Source organism: Bos indicus x Bos taurus, chromosome 11, assembly GCF_003369695.1.
Source record: "Bos indicus x Bos taurus breed Angus x Brahman F1 hybrid chromosome 11, Bos_hybrid_MaternalHap_v2.0, whole genome shotgun sequence".
NCBI classification, from domain to species: Eukaryota; Metazoa; Chordata; class Mammalia; order Artiodactyla; family Bovidae; genus Bos; species Bos indicus x Bos taurus.
Window position 1 is genome coordinate 15,704,258 of NC_040086.1, and position 20,623 is coordinate 15,724,880.

General features: G+C 39.5%; 1 protein-coding gene across 8 annotated transcripts in view; it reads left to right on the forward strand.

The window, feature by feature from the left end:
* The window catches only part of LTBP1 (latent transforming growth factor beta binding protein 1), a 456,565-nt gene that overhangs the window by 296,496 nt on the left and 139,446 nt on the right, over positions 1–20,623 (forward strand). For 4 of the 8 annotated variants that reach the window (XM_027554980.1, XM_027554982.1, XM_027554984.1 and 1 more), the window contains 5 exons: positions 4,043–4,210; positions 6,921–7,148; positions 9,310–9,332; positions 14,646–14,745; positions 15,540–15,638. In XM_027554980.1, the coding sequence (XP_027410781.1) occupies positions 4,043–4,210; positions 6,921–7,148; positions 9,310–9,332; positions 14,646–14,745; positions 15,540–15,638 (618 nt within the window). The remainder of the gene's footprint in view (positions 1–4,042; positions 4,211–6,920; positions 7,149–9,309; positions 9,333–14,645; positions 14,746–15,539; positions 15,639–20,623) is intronic. The other 4 variants (XM_027554983.1, XM_027554987.1, XM_027554986.1 and 1 more) reach the window with 2 other exon arrangements.

Genomic DNA, 20,623 nt, shown 5'->3' on the forward strand with positions numbered 1-20,623 from the left:
TGATATTTGGCAAAACTAATACAATTATGTAAAGTTTAAAAATAAAATAAAATTAAAAATAAAAATAAGTACAACAGTTGAGTTTTGATGACTTTGTAAGCTGATGATTCTTATTCCCTTAAAGACTGCCCCCTAACTTGAAGTGCTTTGGAAGCTGTCATGGAAAAAGAACACCAGTACCCCAGCACTTAGGGAAAAATCTTGATATTAGGAAATGAGGGAAGAACAAAAGCCTATAAAAGAGACCTTTCAGGGGAAGATACTTAGGAATTAGCTATTCTCCATATGGTAAAATGCCTAAAAGTTTACTTACTTGTGAATGCCGTGCCTGGGAGTCTCAACTAGAGATTCGCTTGAATGAACCAGCAGTCTCTTACCATTCACTCACACACTAGTATACATACTAATCCCTTGAAAACTGAATTGCTGATTGGGAGTTTGGGCAGCAGGCCCAATGTGCTACTTCAGAGTAGAGGCCTTGGCTAGGAGACCAGGGCGAGCGTAACGGGGTGGTACCTGAGATAGTGTCCCACCCTGGATAGCAGGTGAGTGGACACAAGGGGCTGAACCTGGATAAGTCAGTGCAAGGGGCCAGTGTCCCCATTTGCCAGTGTCCAGGGTTTGGGGAAACTCTGCCCTGCTTTAAATGGCCCTTGTTCTTGGGATCTAGAACTTAATGCTATTAGTGTTAGCATTAAGCCCTGCCACGTGTGAAATGGGCTTTTCTGTTGGCTCAGATGGTAAAAAAAAAAAAAAAAAGTCCAGCTGCAATGCAGGAGACCTGGGGTTCAGTCCCTGGGTCGGGAAGATCCCCTGGAAAAGGGAAGGGCTACCCACTCCGGTATTCTTGCCTGGAGAATCCCATGGACAGAGGAGCCTGGCAGGCTATGTAGTCCATGTGGTTGCAAAAAGTCAGACGTGACTGGGTGACTAAGCACACAGCACGTGTGTAAAATAGGCTCTTGTGTGTTGACCCAACACTGTTTCTATGGAAATATGTGTTGTGAATTCCAAACACTTTGGAGGAGAAATTTTGGAGCAAAATCCTTGGTGAGCTGACTATATTAGAACTATGTATATGTTCTTAAGATTATACAACCTACTTATAGAAACAGACAGACACACACATACACATATATGTGCTGTATAAGTGATGGTCAGTCATTTCAGAAATTTACTATCCTTTTGGGGGTAATAACTATTCTCTTACATTTTGTTTTACTTCTGTGACCTTTGATTTTTCACAGCTGACTGGCACAGACTCCAGAAAGTGAGTAGTAAAAGGGAGAGAAAAAACTCAAACTTATCCCTTTTACCGCATTTTGAGTAGTTTTGGGCAAACTTGGCTTTACTAGAGGAGCTAAGTTTTGAAGCCTTAGGAAGGTCTCCTCTGCTCCCCTCAGTTCACTGCTCCAATCTTCCAATTCACTTATATCTTTTTTTCCGAATATTTTTCGCTTGTTGAAATTCTGCAACTAATAGTGATCAAGATGTGTTCAAATGCTCTTGAGAGGATGGAGATAACCGGTTTTATTAATAAGGGAGGCTGACATGTGTTTTGTGTCTACCCTGAACCAAATGTTTAGCATATGATAAATCTAGTCTATACATTGAACTTGTCACTTATGTCAGGGAGTTGTTGAAGCTTAGCTGCTGTATTAACATTCTCTCCAGAGGTATGGAGCCAGCAGGGTGGGTGGATGGGAAGGGATTTTGAAGGAATTGGCTCACATGATTGTGGAAGTTCAGTCAGTTCAGTCGCTGAGTCGTGTCCAACTCTTTGCGACACCATGGACTGCAGCACACCAGGCCTCCCTGTCCATCACCAACTCACAGAGTTTACTCAAACTCATGTCCGTTGAGTTGGTGATGCCATCCAACCATCTCATCCTCTGTCGTCCCCTTCTCCTCCTGCCCTCAATCTTTCCCAGCATCAGGGTCTTTTCAAATGAGTCAGCTCTTCACATTAGGTGGCCAAAGTATTGGAGTTTCAGCTTCAACATCAGTCCTTCCAATGAACACCCAGGACTGATGTCCTTTAGGATAGACTGGTTGGATCTCCTTGCAGTCCAAGGGACTCTCAAGAGTCTTCTCCAACACTACAGTTCAAAAGCATCAATTCTTCAGCACTCAGCTTTCTTTATAGTCCAACTCTCACATCCATACATGACTACTGGAAAAACCATAGCCTTGACTAGATGGACCTTTGTTGGCAAAGTAATGTCTCTGCTTTTTAATATGCTGTCTAGGTTGGTCATAACTTTCCATCCAAGGAGTAAGTTGGCAAGCCCCAAATCTTCAGTTTAGGCTGGCAGGGAAGGGAAGTCCCAGGGAAGGGTTAATGTTGCAGCCAGAGTTTGAAGGTCATCTGCTGGCAAAATGTCTTCTAACTCTGAGGAGATCAGTCTTTTCTCCTAAGGACTTCAACTGCTTGGATAAGGACAACCCACATTCTAGAGTCATCTGCTTGACTCAAAATCTATTGACTTAAATGTTAATCTCATATGCAGAATACTTTCACATCAACATTGAGACCTGTCTTTGACCAGATATCTGGGTTACCATGGCCCAGTCAATTTTGCACTCACAAACCATTGCAGTCAGTCAAAGTCACTTTCCTGGGTTATGCTGCTGGTAAGTGGTAGGCCTACTATGCAAACCCAGGTCTATCTGGCTCTAAAAACCCTTGCTCTCTTCACTGTCCTGTAGTACCTTCATGGAGTGAGGTTGTTTCTTGTAGCAGAGATGTCAGTCCTTTTGTGAGAATGAATATACAGCTTTGAGGGGAAAGGGAAGTTGATTTGGAAGCTCCAAGTGCTAGAGCAATTGGGTAAGGGAAAGGCAAATTGGAAAAACCTCATTTGGACAATGGTGCTATAGAGAAGAACTCGTCTTGATGTAGAAGAAAGAGCTGAGAGGTGACCGTCAAGCTTGGTGCATACAGCAGTGTTGACTTGGCCTGGAATTGGCCCTGTAAAAACATTCTCCATGCACATTTACTTTAGAAAGTGATCTTTGTGAAGACAGAGATGTGTCTTTCTCTCTCATATTCACCTCATTTGCCCAGTAGCTGTTAGTTTAATGAAGTCTCATCTACATTTATAGAAGAATCCGAATTAGGACTTAGATGTTGGATGGGTATGGGCTGATGTGCTTTTAAAGATATTTTCTGAGGTGTGAGGATGTTATTTGTTCCTTTTCTGGTGTGCTTTCTGGCTGGACAGGGGGCCTTGTGTGGCAGGGCCAGTCAGAAGCTGCTCTCAGCCTCCGATTTCTGGTCGCTGGTCTAGGATGAGACTGGATGAGGCCCTGCAGGCTCTCACTGTCCTCCAAGTGAGAAGAGTAACAGTTGACTTGTATCAATTATGTTCAAATCCTGATTTTCCATGGTACTTGGCTATTCAATAGATGCTATCCTAAAATAACCTGTGTGTGTGTGTAAAAGTCGCTCAGTCGTGTCTGACTCTTTGCAACCCCATGGGCTATACAGTTCTTGGAATTCCGCAGGCCAAAATACTGGAATGGGTAGCCATTCCCTTCTCCAGGGTATATTCCCAACCCAGGGATTGAACCCAGGTCTCCTGCACTACAGGAGATTCTTTACCAGCTGAGCTACCAGGGAAGCCCAAAATAACCTCTATTATGGCTAATTACAAAACAGCAAATGAAATCATGATTTTGACAATTAGGTTTATTTAGGCAGGTTTATTTTGGTTGCAATGATTTATTTTCATTCATGCACACATAACTGATATTTTTAAATTTTAAGTTCTAATTAAAGGATCATATAACTGATTTTTAACACTAGCTAAAATGGAAGAAGGGGCCAGGCAACAACAGGGATGTTTGATATCCTGACTCCTAAGACTCAATAGGTCAGCTGACCCTACATCAGGTAGGGTAATGCCCTACATCTAGATAGATTTATCCTGAAGTATGGCTTCTAATACAAACTTTAAGGTTCCTTTTAGTATTTATGTGAAATGTCAAACTGGTTTTTGTCATTTCTTGGGTGACATCAGGCCTTATCTCTCTGCTTCAGCGGACACCCCTGTGATCTCGGAAGAGAAAGGGCCGTGTTACCGACTGGTCAGTTCCGGAAGGCAGTGTATGCACCCTCTGTCTGTCCACCTCACCAAGCAGCTCTGCTGTTGTAGTGTGGGCAAGGCCTGGGGCCCGCACTGTGAGAAATGCCCCCTTCCAGGCACAGGTAAGACGCGCCCCGGCATGTGCTCGTTCACTCCCGGCCACACAGGATGATTTGGACAGCATGGGTTCTTTGTGGTTTCTGACTTTAAATCAGTTATTAGTAATACAATGTGTTTTTATCCTTTTGAACAGACCATGAATGTACGAGGTTGAATCAGTGGAAAAAATTACATGCAAAGAGCTTTTCCCATTTGTGTGTAACATTAGACTTCCTTTTGGATGTGAAGAAAAGCCATTGCTTTTTATTCCTGGTTGCTGTCCCTAGTTTCTGCTGTTTAAAAGTGTGGAGACCCCGGAAGGCCGTGTGGGGCTTGCACTTTTCTGATCAGTGGCTGTTCACTGCCTGCATGGTCACTAGACCTGCTGTAGGTTAACTCTTTTAACTCATGTATTGAATGGGTGCCTGTCAGGTTCTATTAAGAACATCATGCTTGATTTCTCCAGGTGGAAATGGAGAAAATTGTATTCACAATTGAATTTATGCTATGAAAATTCATAACTCAAGGGCAGGTCCTCCTATAAACTTCTGGATGGGAACTGAATATAAGAAGTGATGATTCTTTATCCTTCAGCTGAGTATATAATTGCCTAATGCTCTGAAAGCATAAATTTATCTAAGTGCCGTACGTATCCCAAGGCATCACCAACTTCTCAAGCAGGGTCAAGTAGAGTTTAATGGAAGAGAAAGAAACATACCTGCAAATACTGGGCATAATATTATATATATATATATATATATAAATATATATATAAAGAGTGGTGTACCTATTTCGCTGACATGGGGTGGGCATAAGACGTCTACCTGGTTTCTTATTTGATAAGGTGGTTCCCATCTATGGAAGTGCGTTCACTCTCAGAGAGACATTTAATGTCTTACACCTATAACTTGCACTGTTTCAGACAAGTTTTAAATATAAATGTAATGATCACAAGCCACTTTGGTTGTTGCCTAGGATCATAAAGAACTGGTGAGGCAGAGATAGTATAATGTTGATGATGTTTTGGCATACTGTATGACTTGAGACATCTCCAGAAGGCCCTAGTAGCCTCCTGAGGAGTCTGATCTGCTCAGTATTAAAAAGTAATAATCAGTGAAATTAATGATCTTGATAATTCACAGACCCATTTCTCTTTAAGTTCCATTTTGATAGCTTTTATAGCCCTTACATGAAGCATAAATCAAGAAAGTGAATGTAACACAGGAAGATTTTCCCATAAAGTAGAGTCACTAAGTTTGAAAATAATATTAAAGATAAAACTTGGACACTTAACCAATTTTTGATTATAAGATGATTTTCATGAAAGTAATGTTTAGTTATTTCATGTACCTAAAGTATTTGATAGAAAAACTTTTTTAGAAACTTCTGTTCTTTCACATGAAAATTGTATTTCATAGTTGAACGTAAAAATGAGGTTCTACCATTTAATGTGTGATCCTTAGAAAAACAGTATTTTAGCATGCTTTAAGGAGTATTTTAGAGTTCTATTTTTACTGAGAACTAATTTTAGGTCCAGAACATTCATAGGAGATCTCTTGTTCAGTGGAAGTGACTTATTTTACTTTCAGTTTTAAAGGTAGAAATGAAGGAGTTGACTGTAAGCCCTTTGCTGTCTGCGTTTGGTAACTTGCCTCCAATACCAACACCAAAGAGATTAGGTGGACTTTTCCTCCTCAGGCCACACATGGCCTTGCCTCCCTTGTCTTCCCCCTTGACTTATTCCTGGTGATTATGCAATGAAGGTTAGGAAATCACATGTGCCCGGCTGATATTTTTTAAGTGTACAAAACCACTTTCCTGGCAGGAATAGCAGTTACAGGATACAGAATATCTCCTTGTCCTCACAATAATTCAACCAGTTGGTTGTGGTCTGGCTTTTGCTCACTTGTCACTCCTCCCCTTGAAAATAACTACGTTCTAACTTGGTGTGTCCGTTTCCCTTCATTTCTACCTGTCATCTCTTTAGCATGTGTCTTTGACTGGCTTCATTTTCAGCATCCTGAGAGTATTTCTTCAAAACCACTTGCCCTTTTCATTCCTTCTTAACCAACCTCTGCATATCAGCTGATACTCCCCACCCTGGTTTCTTCATCTTTGGTTTCTTCAATGGGAATCAAATTAGGATGATTTCAGTACCTCATTTCCCTCAATAGTGACTGCTTTTTCTTTTTTAACCTTCTTGCTAGTCATTTAATTTAGACGTTACTAAGTTCCTGGTTAATAGTTAATGAAATTAGACCAAAGCAAGAGTGAAAAGTCTGATTTCTACTGATGTTATACCCTCCTCCGATATATATATATAATCTATATAGTATGTTCTGTACCTAAAAATCTCATGTATTACATATATTTTATGTGTAATACATAGTGTGATAAAGAATATGAAATATAAAATATATGTATACTATCTCTTAATTTGTTTCTGATATATATAATTTGATATATAAAATATATGCTCTCTCTATATAAGATTCTGATTGTGTAAGATAAGGAATTAACAGATGGAGAAATGTTTACTAGAAGAATTGAGTTTTTTCCTGTAAATATGCAAGTTTGAGAGAAATTCGAGCATTTTGCATCTGTTCTTTAAGTTTTTAAATGTAACTATAAATTAGTGATGGTTTATTAAGCAATATTCATCATGCTGTTTTCCTCTGTATAAGTTTGCACTTTTAGATTTTTAAAAGGAATATTTTCCCATCCCAAATCTAGCTGCTTTTAAGGAAATCTGTCCTGGTGGAATGGGTTATACGGTTTCTGGCGTTCATAGACGCAGGCCAATCCATCACCATGTAGGTAAAGGACCTGTATTTGTCAAGCCAAAGAACACTCAACCTGTTGCTAAAAGTACTCATCCTCCACCTCTCCCAGCCAAGGAAGAACCAGTGGAGGCCCTGACCTTCTCCCGGGAACAGGGGCCAGGAGCGGTGGAGCCAGAAGGTGAGAGTGGAAACGGATCATGGAGCTAGCCTTCTGTCTTGTGTGTCTTTGGTTTCCCTGTATGTAACTTCTACAACAGGGGCTTTCAGCCTCGGCACTATTGACAGTTTGGGGTGGATAATTCTCTGATGTGAGGGGCTGCTCTGTGCATTATAGGGTGTTTAGCAACATCCCTAACCTCTAACCTCTAGTGCCAGTAGCACCCTCCCCCTCCCGATTGTTACAACCAAAAAGATGTCCAGATATCACTAAATGTCCCCTGGGGGAAGAATTACCCCTGATTGAGAACCACTGCTCCAGAACAATTGTGACAGCATTCCATGATAATCTAATGACATTGTCTTATGTTTGGGGGCTACTTTTTCTTGCTATTTACTCCTGGATAGTGGTTTAGATTTTTCAGGGAATAGCCAGAATTTGCTTCTGTATCTAGAGAGCTGTTTAATAAATATGTGTTTACTTTAAAAAGTGGAATCCACAGGCTTGAAGCATCAACTCAGCTTCCATGAAATAGTTTCACAGGCAGTCAGGGATAATGGGCAGCAAAATGAAGGAAGATAGGGTCCTTGAAAGGGATTTTGGAGAGAGTTCACCTAGTGAAGTCCTTTGATTTGCATTTTGAGAACTGGAGACATAGAGCAACTGACCTGCAAATGTCATACGAAGAGCATGTGATAAAACCAAGGAACACATTTTTCCCAGGAGGTGGTTAAGGCCTTCTTCTCCAGAAGGAGACTAGAGACAATTCGTTCTGTTTCAGAAAGAAGGATTATCTATCTTTGTCTCTTCATAGAAGCCAGCGTGTCCAATACTTTGAATATCTTTTTCACCACAGAAGTGCTCACCCCAGATAGGATGAACAAAAATCATAACTTTGTGTGGGATAGGTATTGGCTTTCATAAAGCTTCTGTTGGTCTTTCACACTTGGATCTTGGATGGGAGTTCAGGGTGTGCATTTATGGATTTTGTGAGGAGAGAAGGGGCTCAAGCTAGATGAGGCATTGGGAGCATGGCAAGGAAGAGAGGTCTCTCTTCAGGGCTCTGAACCTTCATGTGCTGTAGCCCAGTTAAGTCCGCTCTTGGACTTGCTGCACTTCTCCTTGGTTAGGCAGATGAGGCAGGACCTCATCTAAGATCGACAGTGCTGGCCACTTGGTTCCTGGACGGTTGGCCAGGTGTTTGCAATTCCTCCTCCTCTTCATAAGCAGCAGAAAATGGGCTGTGGTCCAGATTCTGCCTCAAGAGTTTCTTGGTGGTAGGTTAGACAGGCTAGAAAGTTTATTGACTTTTTCTAACCACAAGAATGTTGCAGCAGTGGTAGCAATCTGGTACCCTGATTGCGTTTAGGAGTAATGCATCTACCATATCTTATACTAATGTTTATGGAGATGTTGACGCATGAGCAGAATCCCTGTGATTATTGATCTAAGTTTTGAGGACTAATTCTACAACTGATTTTTGAAGTGTTTCAAATGGAAAGGCATAATCACTACCACCACCACCCTATAATAATGTTGGTGATTGTGTAATCTGTGATTTGTTCAACATAGTGATGCTAATTGCTCATTGAATCTTGCTGGCTTGTGATTTTTTTTTTTTTGTAATCTTGTTAGAATATCTTTCTGAAAATGCTCACAGGGCTTCATTAAAGATCAGTGTGCACCAAGAATGCAGCACCCTTTCTTAGGTCTCTTACTGAAACAGGGGCATTTATTTTTTTTTTAACATTGATATCAGAAAGCATTTCAAACATTGTTTATTATATTAAGGATAACTGTAATGAAAATGTTCCTTTTCTAAGGCATGGAAAGTGCTACAAAATTGTGAGTAGGCATGAGACAATGAATCAGGAAGTGTTGCCTCCTATGACTTTAATAGTTAGTGAGTTGGAAAGAACTGCATCCCATCTACTGCTGATCTCCTGCAATTGAGGAATGACATACAGTTTTCCCCTGTCAGTCATGTGTAAAATGCTCCAAAATGGTAGTTGACTATAATTCTGCACTTGATTTAGTTTGATTCTTAATCCTTTTGGAGACTGAACTTTTGTTGCTTTTTATTTTTTTATTTTTATTTTTTTGTTGCTTTTTAAAAATTGAACTATTATGTAGTAAACTGTCTTGAGTTGTACTAATGTTCTTCTTTCTTTTTTGGTTTTAGTGGCAACTGTACCTCCTGAGAAGGTAATTTATTCATTGTTTGCAAGTCTTCTTTTGTTACCTTCATAATGATTCTCTTCTAGATTATGTGTGATTTTTTAAGACTTAAATATAGTAACATGTCTATTATACATCATTTCACTTAAGGAAATATATTGAATAACAGCCATTCATTCAATAAACATTTATTGAGTGCCTGCTATATGACTGGCGCTATGCTGAATATTAGGGAAATAGTAGAAACCAAATCAGATGAATCTGCTTGTTCTCATGGAACTTAAATCTGGGGAGATGAAAATGATGGGCCTGATGGACTATGAGGTACCATTTCACACCAGTCAGAATGGCTGCGATCCAAAAGTCTATAAGCAATAAATGCTGGAGAGGGTGTGGAGAAAAGGGAACCCTCTTACACTGTTGGTGGGAATGAAAACTAGTACAGCCACTATGGAGAACAGTGTGGAGATTCCTTAAAAAACTGGAAATAGAACTGCCTTATGATCCAGCAATCCCACTGCGGGGCATACACACTGAGGAAACCAGAATTGAAAGAGACACGTGTACCCCAATGTTCATCGCAGCACTGTTTATAATAGCCAGGACATGGAAGCAACCTAGATGTCCATCAGCAGATGAATGGATAAGAAAGCGGTGGTACATATACACAATGGAGTATTACTCAGCCATTAAAAAGAATACATTTGAACCAGTTCTAATGAGGTGGATGAAACTGGAGCCTATTATACAGAGTGAAGTAAGCCAGAAAGAAAAACACCAATACAGTATACTAACGCATATATATGGAATTTAGAAAGATGGTAACAATAACCCTGTATACGAGACAGCAAAAGAGACACTGATGTATAGAACAGTCTTTTGGACTCTGTGGGAGAGGGAGAGGGTGGGGAGATTTGGGAGAATGACATTGAAATACGTATAGTATCATATATGGAATGAGTCGCCAGTCCAGGTTCGATGCGCGATACTGGATGCTTGGGGCTGGTGCACTGGGACGACCCAGAGGGAGGGTATGGGGAGGGAGGAGGGAGGAGGGTTCAGGATGGGGAACACATGTATACCTGTGGTGGATTCATTTCGATATTTGGCAAAACCAATACAATATTGTAAAGTTTAAAAATAAAATAAAATTTAAAAAAAAAAAAAGAAAGGCTACTATTAAAAAAAAAAAAAAAAAAAACACTAAAAGATAGTTACCCCTGTCGGGGGGGGAGAAGGAAATTCAGTATTTTGCTTTATAGCTTTCATATAACTTGAAGTTTTTAAAATAGTTTACTTTTATAATTTATAAAAGATGAATTATAAATATTAAAAAAATTAATGCTCTAAAAAAAAAAAAAGAAAGAAAATGATGGGCCTCATGGGAATCAGGGACTTAAGTGAAATTCAGAGAGTTAGTTTATGGCCTGGAACATCTATGGAAAGAAAGGTTCTGACATGTTTATGTAATTGTGTTATTCCAGAATTCATATATATACTGAGTGATGTACTTCTCACTTCAACTAAAATTTGATATGCATGTTTGACTTAAACTGGAGTATGAGCAGAACTTACCCTTGAAATTGATAATCAAGTACTGGGATATTGCTTCCTTAAAATTTTAGAGAAATTTTAATCTTTCATTTTGGGGGGGCCATGAAATGGGACACTGGATTGTGAGATTTGTTAGTAGAAAATATTGGCATTTGCTGAAGCTCTGTCCTGTTTATATAATATTGTTCCTTGTCTGAAGATTTATTGGTAACATGAAAATTAGGTAATTATTGTATGTTTGTACATTTGTGTAGTGTTCATTCTCTCATAAGAATGCAGTATTAGGCTTTAGATGGGGACATAGACCTCTGTAAAATATTATAAATAGTTTTAAAAATCTTTAGTTTATAAGTATGGGGATAGAATAACACAAACATTAAAAGTGCTGACAGAATCCAGGAAAAAAGGAATGATTTTAGAGTGATAGCATCCAGTAAGGAAAAATGTTTTTATACTGACCCCCAAAAGAAGTACAAGAGATTTGCATATTTTACATGGATAATTTGCCGCTCTTGGAGAGCATCTCTAAAGATCAGTGACGTACGGTAGTTTGCAATTTTGTTGATTTTGAATTTAGTTCTGGTTTGTAAGTGGGAGGACTCCTTTAGCACGAGTGGTCCAGCCAGCTCCCTGACAACCTCATCTTATCTGATTTTCTTCTCCTCTGTTTATGGTTGAGTTTGTGAAACTTTCATAAAGACTCGGAAAGAGGGCCCGAAAATTTTCTTGTGCATGTTCGGAGAGGAGGCAGTGGGGAAAATGCAGCCGTGGACTTCATGGTCTTGACTTTCTGTGGAGATCTCATGTTCTTAAAGATCAATGAAGAGAAAGCAGGGTGATCCACTGATGAGAAATCATGTGCACAAAGGTGAAGTCGAGGGTGGGGACAGCACGAGGTCATTGAGGGGAGCAGGAAAGACTCGGAGAACTTGGGAGGTGCTTCGGAAGGCTTGGAATACCAAACTGCAGTTGTAGTCAGTGGGGAAATACTGGCCTCCTCAGCTGGACCCACTTGTCAAGTGGAGAAGTGGCATGGATCAGGAAGTAGGAAGTCCACCGCCCCATGCTCCTGGGTAGTGGGGGAGGGAGGGGACAAGTCTGGGATCCTGTCTGTAAGCTGCAGGAGTTGATTAACACCTGGTTATGGTCCACTCCTTGGTAGCATTGACCTTGGGCTGCAGGGGATGGGGTGTAGTTGAGCCTGATTGGCATCACCTTTCAATGGGTAATAGGTGGAGGAGCCTGGTAGGCTGCAGACCATGGGGTCACGAAGAGTCGGACACGACTGAGCGACTTCACTTTCACTTTTCCCTTTCATGCATTGGAGAAGGAAATGGCAACCCACTCCAGTGTTCTTGCCTGGAGAATCCCAGGGACGGGGGAGACTGACGGGCCGCCGTCTATGGGGTCACACAGAGTCGGACATGACTGAAGCGACTTAGCAGCAGCAGCAGCAGCAGTCTGTATTCTTAAGAAGAGGGGGAAATGTGAAGGGGAAAGTAGTAAGTGCTCTGTGTTTCTAGAAGAAGCAACACAATGGGATTAACTGAGATGGGGGAAGAGGAAGCTTGAGAGGCCAATTAGACGACAACTATGAACTGAGAATGAGAGTGAGTGCAGATGAAGGTAGTGGGGGGCTGTGGATGTGGAAAAAGATGAACCAATATAAGGAATAGTGGAAATAGGCAGGGCTTGGAATGAGGAATGAAAAGTGACTTTAAACCTGGACAGATCAATGACTGTGGCATTCACAGAGATGAAGAAGTTGGAATCAGAGCCCGGATGTTTTCAGGAAGAGATGGGTTTGAGGGATTTGTAGAATATCTAAATGGAGTTACCCTGTAAGCACTCATGCCTTCAAAATTGGGCCTTTGAGGTACTCAGGCAGGATATCTATTTTATTAAGAGCAGAAAAGGTGATAAGTAAAGAAAGCTAGGAGAGAAGGTTTTTCTTTAACATCTTACAGAAAAATTTGAACGAACTTTTTGGCCAACCCAATAAAAGTTAGAACTGGACATGGAAAAAACAGACTGGTTCCAAATAGGAAAAGGAGTACATCAAGGCTGGATATTGTCACTGTGCTTATTTAATTTATATGCAGCGTACATCATGAGAAACGCTGGGCTGGAAGAAGCACAAGCTGGAATCAAGATTGCGGAGAGAAATATCAATAACCTCAGATATGCAGATGACCCCACGCTTATGGCACAAAGTGAAGAAGAACTAAAGAGCCTCTTGATAAAAGTGAAAGAGGAGAGTGAAAAAGTTGGCTTAAAGCTCAACATTCAGAAAACAAGGATCATGGCATCTGGTCCCATCACTTCATGGCAGATAGATGGGGAAACAGTGGAAACAGTGTCAGACTATTTTTTGGGGCTCCAAAATCACTGCAGATGGTGACTGCAGCCATGAAATTAAAAGATGCTTACTCCTTGGAAGGAAAGTTATGACCAACCTAGATAGCATATTCAAAAGTAGAGACATTACTTTGCCAACAAAGGTCCATCTAGTCAAGGCTATGGTTTTTCCAGTAGTCATGTATGGATGTGAGAGTTGGACTATAAAGCAAGCTGAGCACTGAAGAATTGATGCTTTTGAACTGTAGTGTTGGAGAAGACTCTTGAGAGTCCCTTGGACTGCAAGGAGATCCTGTCCTAAAGGAGATCTGTCCTGAGTGTTCATTGGAAGGACTGATGTTGAAGCTGCAACTCCAATACTTTGGCCACCTGATGCGAAGAGCTGACTCATTGGAAAAGACCTTGATGCTGGGAAAGATTGAAGGCAGGAGGAGAAGGGGACGACAGAGGATGAGATGGTTAGATGGAATCACCGACTCAATGGACAAGAGTTTGTGTAGACTCTGGAATTTGGTGATAGACAGGGAGGCCTGGCATGCTGCAGTTCATGGGGTCACAAAGAGTCAGACGTGACTGACATGTCAGACTGGAACTGAACTGAATAAAAGGGAGAAGCCAGGGGAGTGAGTTTTCTGGAAGATGATGGTGATTAAAGTGAGGGAAGGAGTGTGTAGGATAACCTGATGAATACTTTTACAGGAGTGGTGACATGAGTGCCCTGGCCCCACATGGATGTGGGCAAGGTCACAGACCTTTACCTAGCCTGATGGTTCAGTCTACAGGAGTCCTGACAGGAGCTGTAACTGGAAACTGAGTCCTGGGTACAAGTCTGTGGTTCAGGAGATAAGAGTGGGCAAAAGGATGTGTGGGGAAATCCCTGGTCTCCTCCAAGTCCCTAATTTTCTGTTGCTGTTCAACTACCAGCATTCTGAGAGGTGGAGATGGAAAGTAATTGGCAGACTTACCATACTTGTGTGCTCTTTCTTATGACACACCTGTATCCATTTTTAATCTGCAGGATGTGGCTGGTCATTTTATTTGGGCAGAAGCCACATGTGAATGAGGTGACAGCTTATTTTAGTTCTTCTCTGGGATTAGTTTTGCCTTGTTCCAGACCAAACATGGGCCTCTGAGCCAAGGCATTTGTTTAAAATGTCTAAGAGACCTTTTGCTTTGGGCCTCTGGGAAATGGGTGAGGGTGTGAGCATGGATCAGCACTGCTAGGAAAACTCAAGGGCTTGGTATAGTAGCACATCAATAGTACGTTTAAAAAAATTTTTTTACACAGTTGTACAAGTTGTGTAATATCCTATGATATTTGTTGCCTAAGAGTAGAATTAATGAAATAAAAATAGTAATATGTAGAAACTAAAAATTCCTACTCTCAGTTCTCTTTTTTTTTCTCCCCCTTTTAATACAACCATCCAGGAAATACCTTCATTGGATCAAGAGAAAACCAGACTTGAGCCTGGTCAACCCCAGCTCTCTCCAGGCATTTCAACCATTCATCTGCATCCACAGTTTCCAGGTAGCCTGTGTTGATTTGTGGAGTTTGTTTGTAAGAGTACCCAGAATAAGAGAGTAAGATGAAGATTGTTGAGTGTCTCTGGTTTTAAAGTTTTAGTCATGAGAATTCCTAAGTGAAGTGAAATGTGAAATACACTTATGTATATTAATATCCTCATATAATGTTAGTGTAAGTATGGTACAGTCGATCCTTCTTTATCCATGGTTTTACTTTCTGCGGTCAGCTACAGCCCAAAAATATTAAATGGAAAATTCCAGAAGTAAACAATTCATACGTTTTAAATTGTGCATTGTTCTGAGTAGCATGATGAAATCTAGCGCCATCCTGCCCAGGACGTGAATCATCCTTTTGTCCAGTATCCATGTTCTATATGCTTCCTGCCCACTAGTATAGGAAAAGCACAGTATATATAGGATTTGATACTACCTGCAGTTTCAGACATCCACTGAGGGTCTTAGAACATATGCTCCATGGATAAAGGGAGACTACTGTATTATAAGTGTTATAATGATAAAATTTTTTCACTATTTTCTGTGGTCAGGAGTAGTATATATTATTAGAACATCATTGAGGGTTCATCATTTGACTTCCGAATTGCTCTCAGATATGTCACTAAATGTGGAAAGCAGGGCTATAGGTTAATATCATGACCTTTAGGGACCTATAGCTGCTCTTAATATCCAAGAATTAACCGCAGTATGTTGTTAGACTAAATTTTGCTTACATTTTGAAATGGGATCTCAATGCATATAACAGGCTTTAATTTTCATTTTATTCTCTCCCTCCTCATATAGTAGTGATTGAAAAAACATCACCTCCTATGCCTGTGGAAGTAGCTCCTGAAGCTTCAACATCAAGCGCCAGCCAAGTCATTGCACCTACTCAAGTAACAGGTAGGCACAGTATTGATATTGCAGAGTCTGTGGAGGAGGCAGGGATGTGAACATTTTAAATGTAAAGTCAAAATTGTATCACATATATAAGATCGCTCATGGCAGAGTTAGTCATAAGAGCAAATATTTGGAAATAATCTAAATATTTTTGAAGTAGGAATATGTTTAAATAAGTTATGGCACATATACAGTAGAATATCACACAGCTGTTAATGTTTTAAAAGTAATGTCACAGGAGATGCTTATAGGATGGTATTAAGAAATACAGAACACAGTGATTCCAATTTTATCTTCTAAATGTTTATAAACACAGAAAAAAAAAGTTCATTGAAGTATTTAACCATCCTCAGTTAATAGGATCATGGATAAGCTTTCTGCTCTTCAATATATTTTTATATATTTTCAAAATTCTGTTTAATAAACATGTTATTTCAGCCATTAGTGAGAAATTATAAAGATTTATTATAATTTATAACCAACAGCTTAAAAGTTAATATCCTTAATGTATAGTGAGGTCTTATAAGTCAGCAATAAAAATACTAATAGAAAAATGAAATTAATATCATCAGATAATTCATAGGTAACATATCAAGAAACAGGTATGTAATAGGAAATTTCAACTTTACTAGTAGTCAAAGAAATGCAAATTAAAGTGAGAATTCTTTATTCTTATCAATGTAATATTTCATTTTTACTAGAGTGAAGTCAAGGCTCTCACACAATTACAGAAAGGAATATAAAGTAGTTCAACTTTCCTGGAAAGCACAAACTGGCAATATGTATCAAGAACTTTAAAAATGTTCAAGACTTTTAACTCAGTAATCCCACTTTAAGATAACTAGTATAAGGAAATAATGTCCCCCCATTACAAATAATGTAATGGTTTGTATAAATGGGCACTTACCACAGCACTGTGTATAATAGAGAAAAAATAGAAAAACCTAAATATTTAACTACAGGGAAATAGATAATTATATCTACATTGAAACATTATGCTACCACCAATTACTACAGTATTTTTGAAGAATTTTTAAAAATATACCAGAAAAATGGTCACAAGATATTGCTAAATACAAGACGAAGTATGTAAAGATGAAGGATAAAAAGTATTAAACCAATTATATAAAAAAAAAGACATACATTGAGAAAATGCTAGAAGAAAATACACCAGATCAGCAGTGGTTATTTTGGGAGTGGGGTCTGAGGGGTTTGGATGTTGTTTCACTGGATTTTTTTGTGTATTCCACATATTCTGATGTGGAAAAATATTTTTGTAGTCAGACAAAGTATCACTAAGGTGCATCATAATAGCATAAGTTCATGATACCATTGCAGGATGCTGTTGGCAGTGTATACAGGAGAAGCTAATAGAGGAGTGTGCAGCCTCTCTCAGAGTTTTGCCTCTTAAGAAACATAACATTGCGTCATTTCAAACAGAAACATGCTTGGTTAGATGTATTAATTAGTTGGATCGTGGTGATCATTTCACAATGTATAGATATTAAAACGTCAAGTTGTACGCCGTTAAGTACATAACAGTTTTTATATGTTTTAAAACCAAAGCTTTGACCTATTTTCTCAAAACTGTGGATGCACTTTCTCTTAGACACTTGAATTGATACAGCAGACAGAAAAGTGGTTTTAAACCACTGCCCTGTCCTGAGGTGAAGTGCAGATAAGTAGTGCAGAGTCACGTCATGGACCCAGCAGTGTGTTCTCACCTGCTTCAGCTATACCCTCAAGGCACAGCTGCACCCAGAGTCATGGCCTTCCCATGTGAATGCAAAGCAGCTGCTCTTTGGTTTTACTGTAAATAGTGAGCAGAGTGATACAGAAATGTTAACTCCTCTAAGTAGTGGGTTGACTCAAATGAATTTTCTGGCCAAACCCTGTGTTTCTAGTGACAGAGTGAAATGCTAGTGATTTTTTGTTTGTTTTTAATGGCTGTAGCTAAAATTGTTTTTCTCTGTTCTGAAGTTACAGCTGTATCTACTTATTTCATTAAACCCATTTATGAAAGACTGGGCTTCTCTGATGGCTCAGATGGTAAAAAAATCCACCTGCAATGAGAGAGAGCTGGGTTTGATCCCTGGGTTGGGGAAGATTCCCTGGAGGAGGGCATGGCAACCCACTCCAGTATTCTTGCCTGGAGAAAGCCCATGGACAGAGGAGCCTGGCGGACTGCAGTCCACGGGGTCGCAAAGAGTCAGACATGACTGAGCGACAAAGCACAGCACATGAATGGCTGCTGTGCAAGGCATACAAACATATAATGTACCGTTTGGTCAGCGAGTCTTCTCATTGTTTATATTTGCGTTAAAAAAGAAAATTGCAGTCTGTCGATGTGCTAGTTCTTTCAAGTACTCTATTTCTATTTTCCACTGTGAAGACACTGTCGTTTTGTGCCTTTTTAACGACGGCTGACTTAACAAACAGACTTCTTGCAGTTTAGCTTTGTAGAGGTTTGGCTAGATACACGCAGTTTGATCATTTAAATGCAGCCCTGTGAGGAATAACAAACTGCAGTTACTCAGCTTCAGTAAGTGAAGTGTGGAACTGTGGAACTGATTGAAAAAATGAAAGTAGTTGTGCTATATCAAGTTGTTAGAAGACAGCTTAATTTGAGTTTGGCAGAGATACAGGGCTAACATCTGCTATCACATGTTTGAAGCACAAATATTTCCTTCCAGGAAACAAGTGACATTGAAATTTCATTTTCACACAGCATTTATAGGTGCTCTGACTTCCTATAGTAAAAGAATCTTTCTGAACCAATGCATGGGGAGAACATTTTAAATAGTTTTTGAATTTAAATAATTTGCAGTTTTGGAGCTATACTATGATCTGTAATCTATCCTAGAACAAGAAGAATGTTTTGTATCAAATTTAATTGAAATCAAAATATAGATGTTCCCATTGATTTTGATAAGAGAGCCAGGTATGTAGATTGAAGGAGCAATCTGATCAAGTCTCTCTGGAACCTTAGGCAGAGTTGTTTTTTTTTTTTCTTGGAACACGAAAGGAGGTAGATGTTTGTCACTTAGTTTCTTCCATGAATTGAAGAAAGGAATAGAATAATATGTAGGCGTCTAAAATAACCAAAATCAGCCTCACATTGCTCAGCAATGATATCTTTATGATGGCGAAATTGGAAGTAGCCTTTGTAGATTTCGTCAGACTCACTTTGACTTGCAATAATTATAAAGGGAGCCACATATTTGGAGGGAATAAGGGTGATATTTTCCACTCTGAGCAGCTGAGTTGGTGGCTTGCAATATTATTGGCACACTGTTTCCAAAGAAATGATACATTTCAGCATATAAATTCTTGATTTAGCATAGTGTCTTAGTAGCTCAAGGATAGGTTGGAAAATCAAACCTTTATTTCTCTGGCGAGTATTTACAAAGTGGAAACATCTGCTTCAATTGTTGTGGGACAATTTATGCTCTTTGTGGGGCAGTTAGGAAGCCAGGGCATTTTTGTAAACCTTTCCATGAGTTGACATTTGATACCTTCCTCTGCCAGCTCTTCCTAAACTTTCTCCGTGGCCCTTGCAGACCAGCCAGAAATTTTTCTGACTTTCATGACTGCTTTGTGTAAACCTTTGTAATCATCATGGCCCAAACGTTGTAAAAACTATTTTGCTCATCAGATCTTTTCCAGAACTCATCAGTGACCCCTTTATAAAAACCTTTGTCCCTGAAGCATATTACCAGCGTCATGACAGCCTCAATAAACTATGTAGGCTCATGGAAGATGAACTTTGTTGCATGTAAAATCATCATGCTTTAATATTTCCAGCTCTGTTTATTTATTTATTTTGAGTAATCACATGAGCAGGAAAAAAACAAAAGGTCAGCATATTCATTTTCATATCTTGCCAAAAGCTTTCTTTTTCATTTAATTCTAAAAGACACCAGACTCTTAAATCTATCCCTGGCTGTCTTTCTGGGACAAATAGACCATTTGGTTTTCCATTGGCTTTTGGTCATGACTCTTTTTTCCAAATTCTAAATGGACTCCCGGGAAAGATACAATGAAGTCCTTGGCCTGATGTAGGTGAAGCTGTTTCAGGGGCCGCGTGTGTAAGGGCAGTCCTGCACCCTAGGGGAAATATGATGGGCATTATGAAGGGGGACGCTTCCAAGAGTCCAGTGGGAACAGTCTCTTGTTTCTGGGGAGCCAAACATGCTTCAGAAGAGAAGACATGATCATTAACCTGAGTGCCCCAGATACCAATCATTACTGCTTTCTGTGCAAGGCTTTACCATATTCCCAGAGCCTGTGTCTGTGCCATCAGCACATACGGAGAAATGTATATTTTGACCTGAACTTATCTTTCTGTGGGAACAGGCTAGCATGGCTGTGTGAGTGACCTCTTAGAAAAATGTAAAGCAATAAGGTCTTTGCCCCCCCCCCAAATGCAGAGAAATCCAGAAACTTTTTTTCCTAAGCCTGAAATTTAATTTTTTCAGTTTTAAGACAATACCATCAGGACTGCCTTTCTGTGTAACTTATAATCAAGAATGAAAGTGTAACAGGCAAAGAAGGGAAGTGTAGGAAGAGAAGGTGTGAAACTTTTAGGAGTATCAATAATTTTTTTTAACTTTAAAAATGGTGTTGATCAATTTTGTTGTTTTTTTTGTTGTTTTTTGAGATGTGGTTGACATATAACATTGTATAAGTTTAAGGTATACAGTGCTGGTTTGATACATTTGTGTATTGCACTATGATTACTGCAAAAGAATTTGCTAACATCTCTATCAAGTCACATGCTTTCTTGTGTGTTAAGGAAAGTTAAGATTTAGTATTGTTGACTATAATCTGGTAAATTTTTTGATGAATGGTAAAGAGGAAGCGGAAGTATTTTGAAGTTATTAATTTTTCTTTTTGAACTTACAAGGGTGGGATAGCAAATAGATAAATGGGATCTCTGAGGATAAACTGATACAATTTATCATGTGTATAAAAAATGGGACAAACTA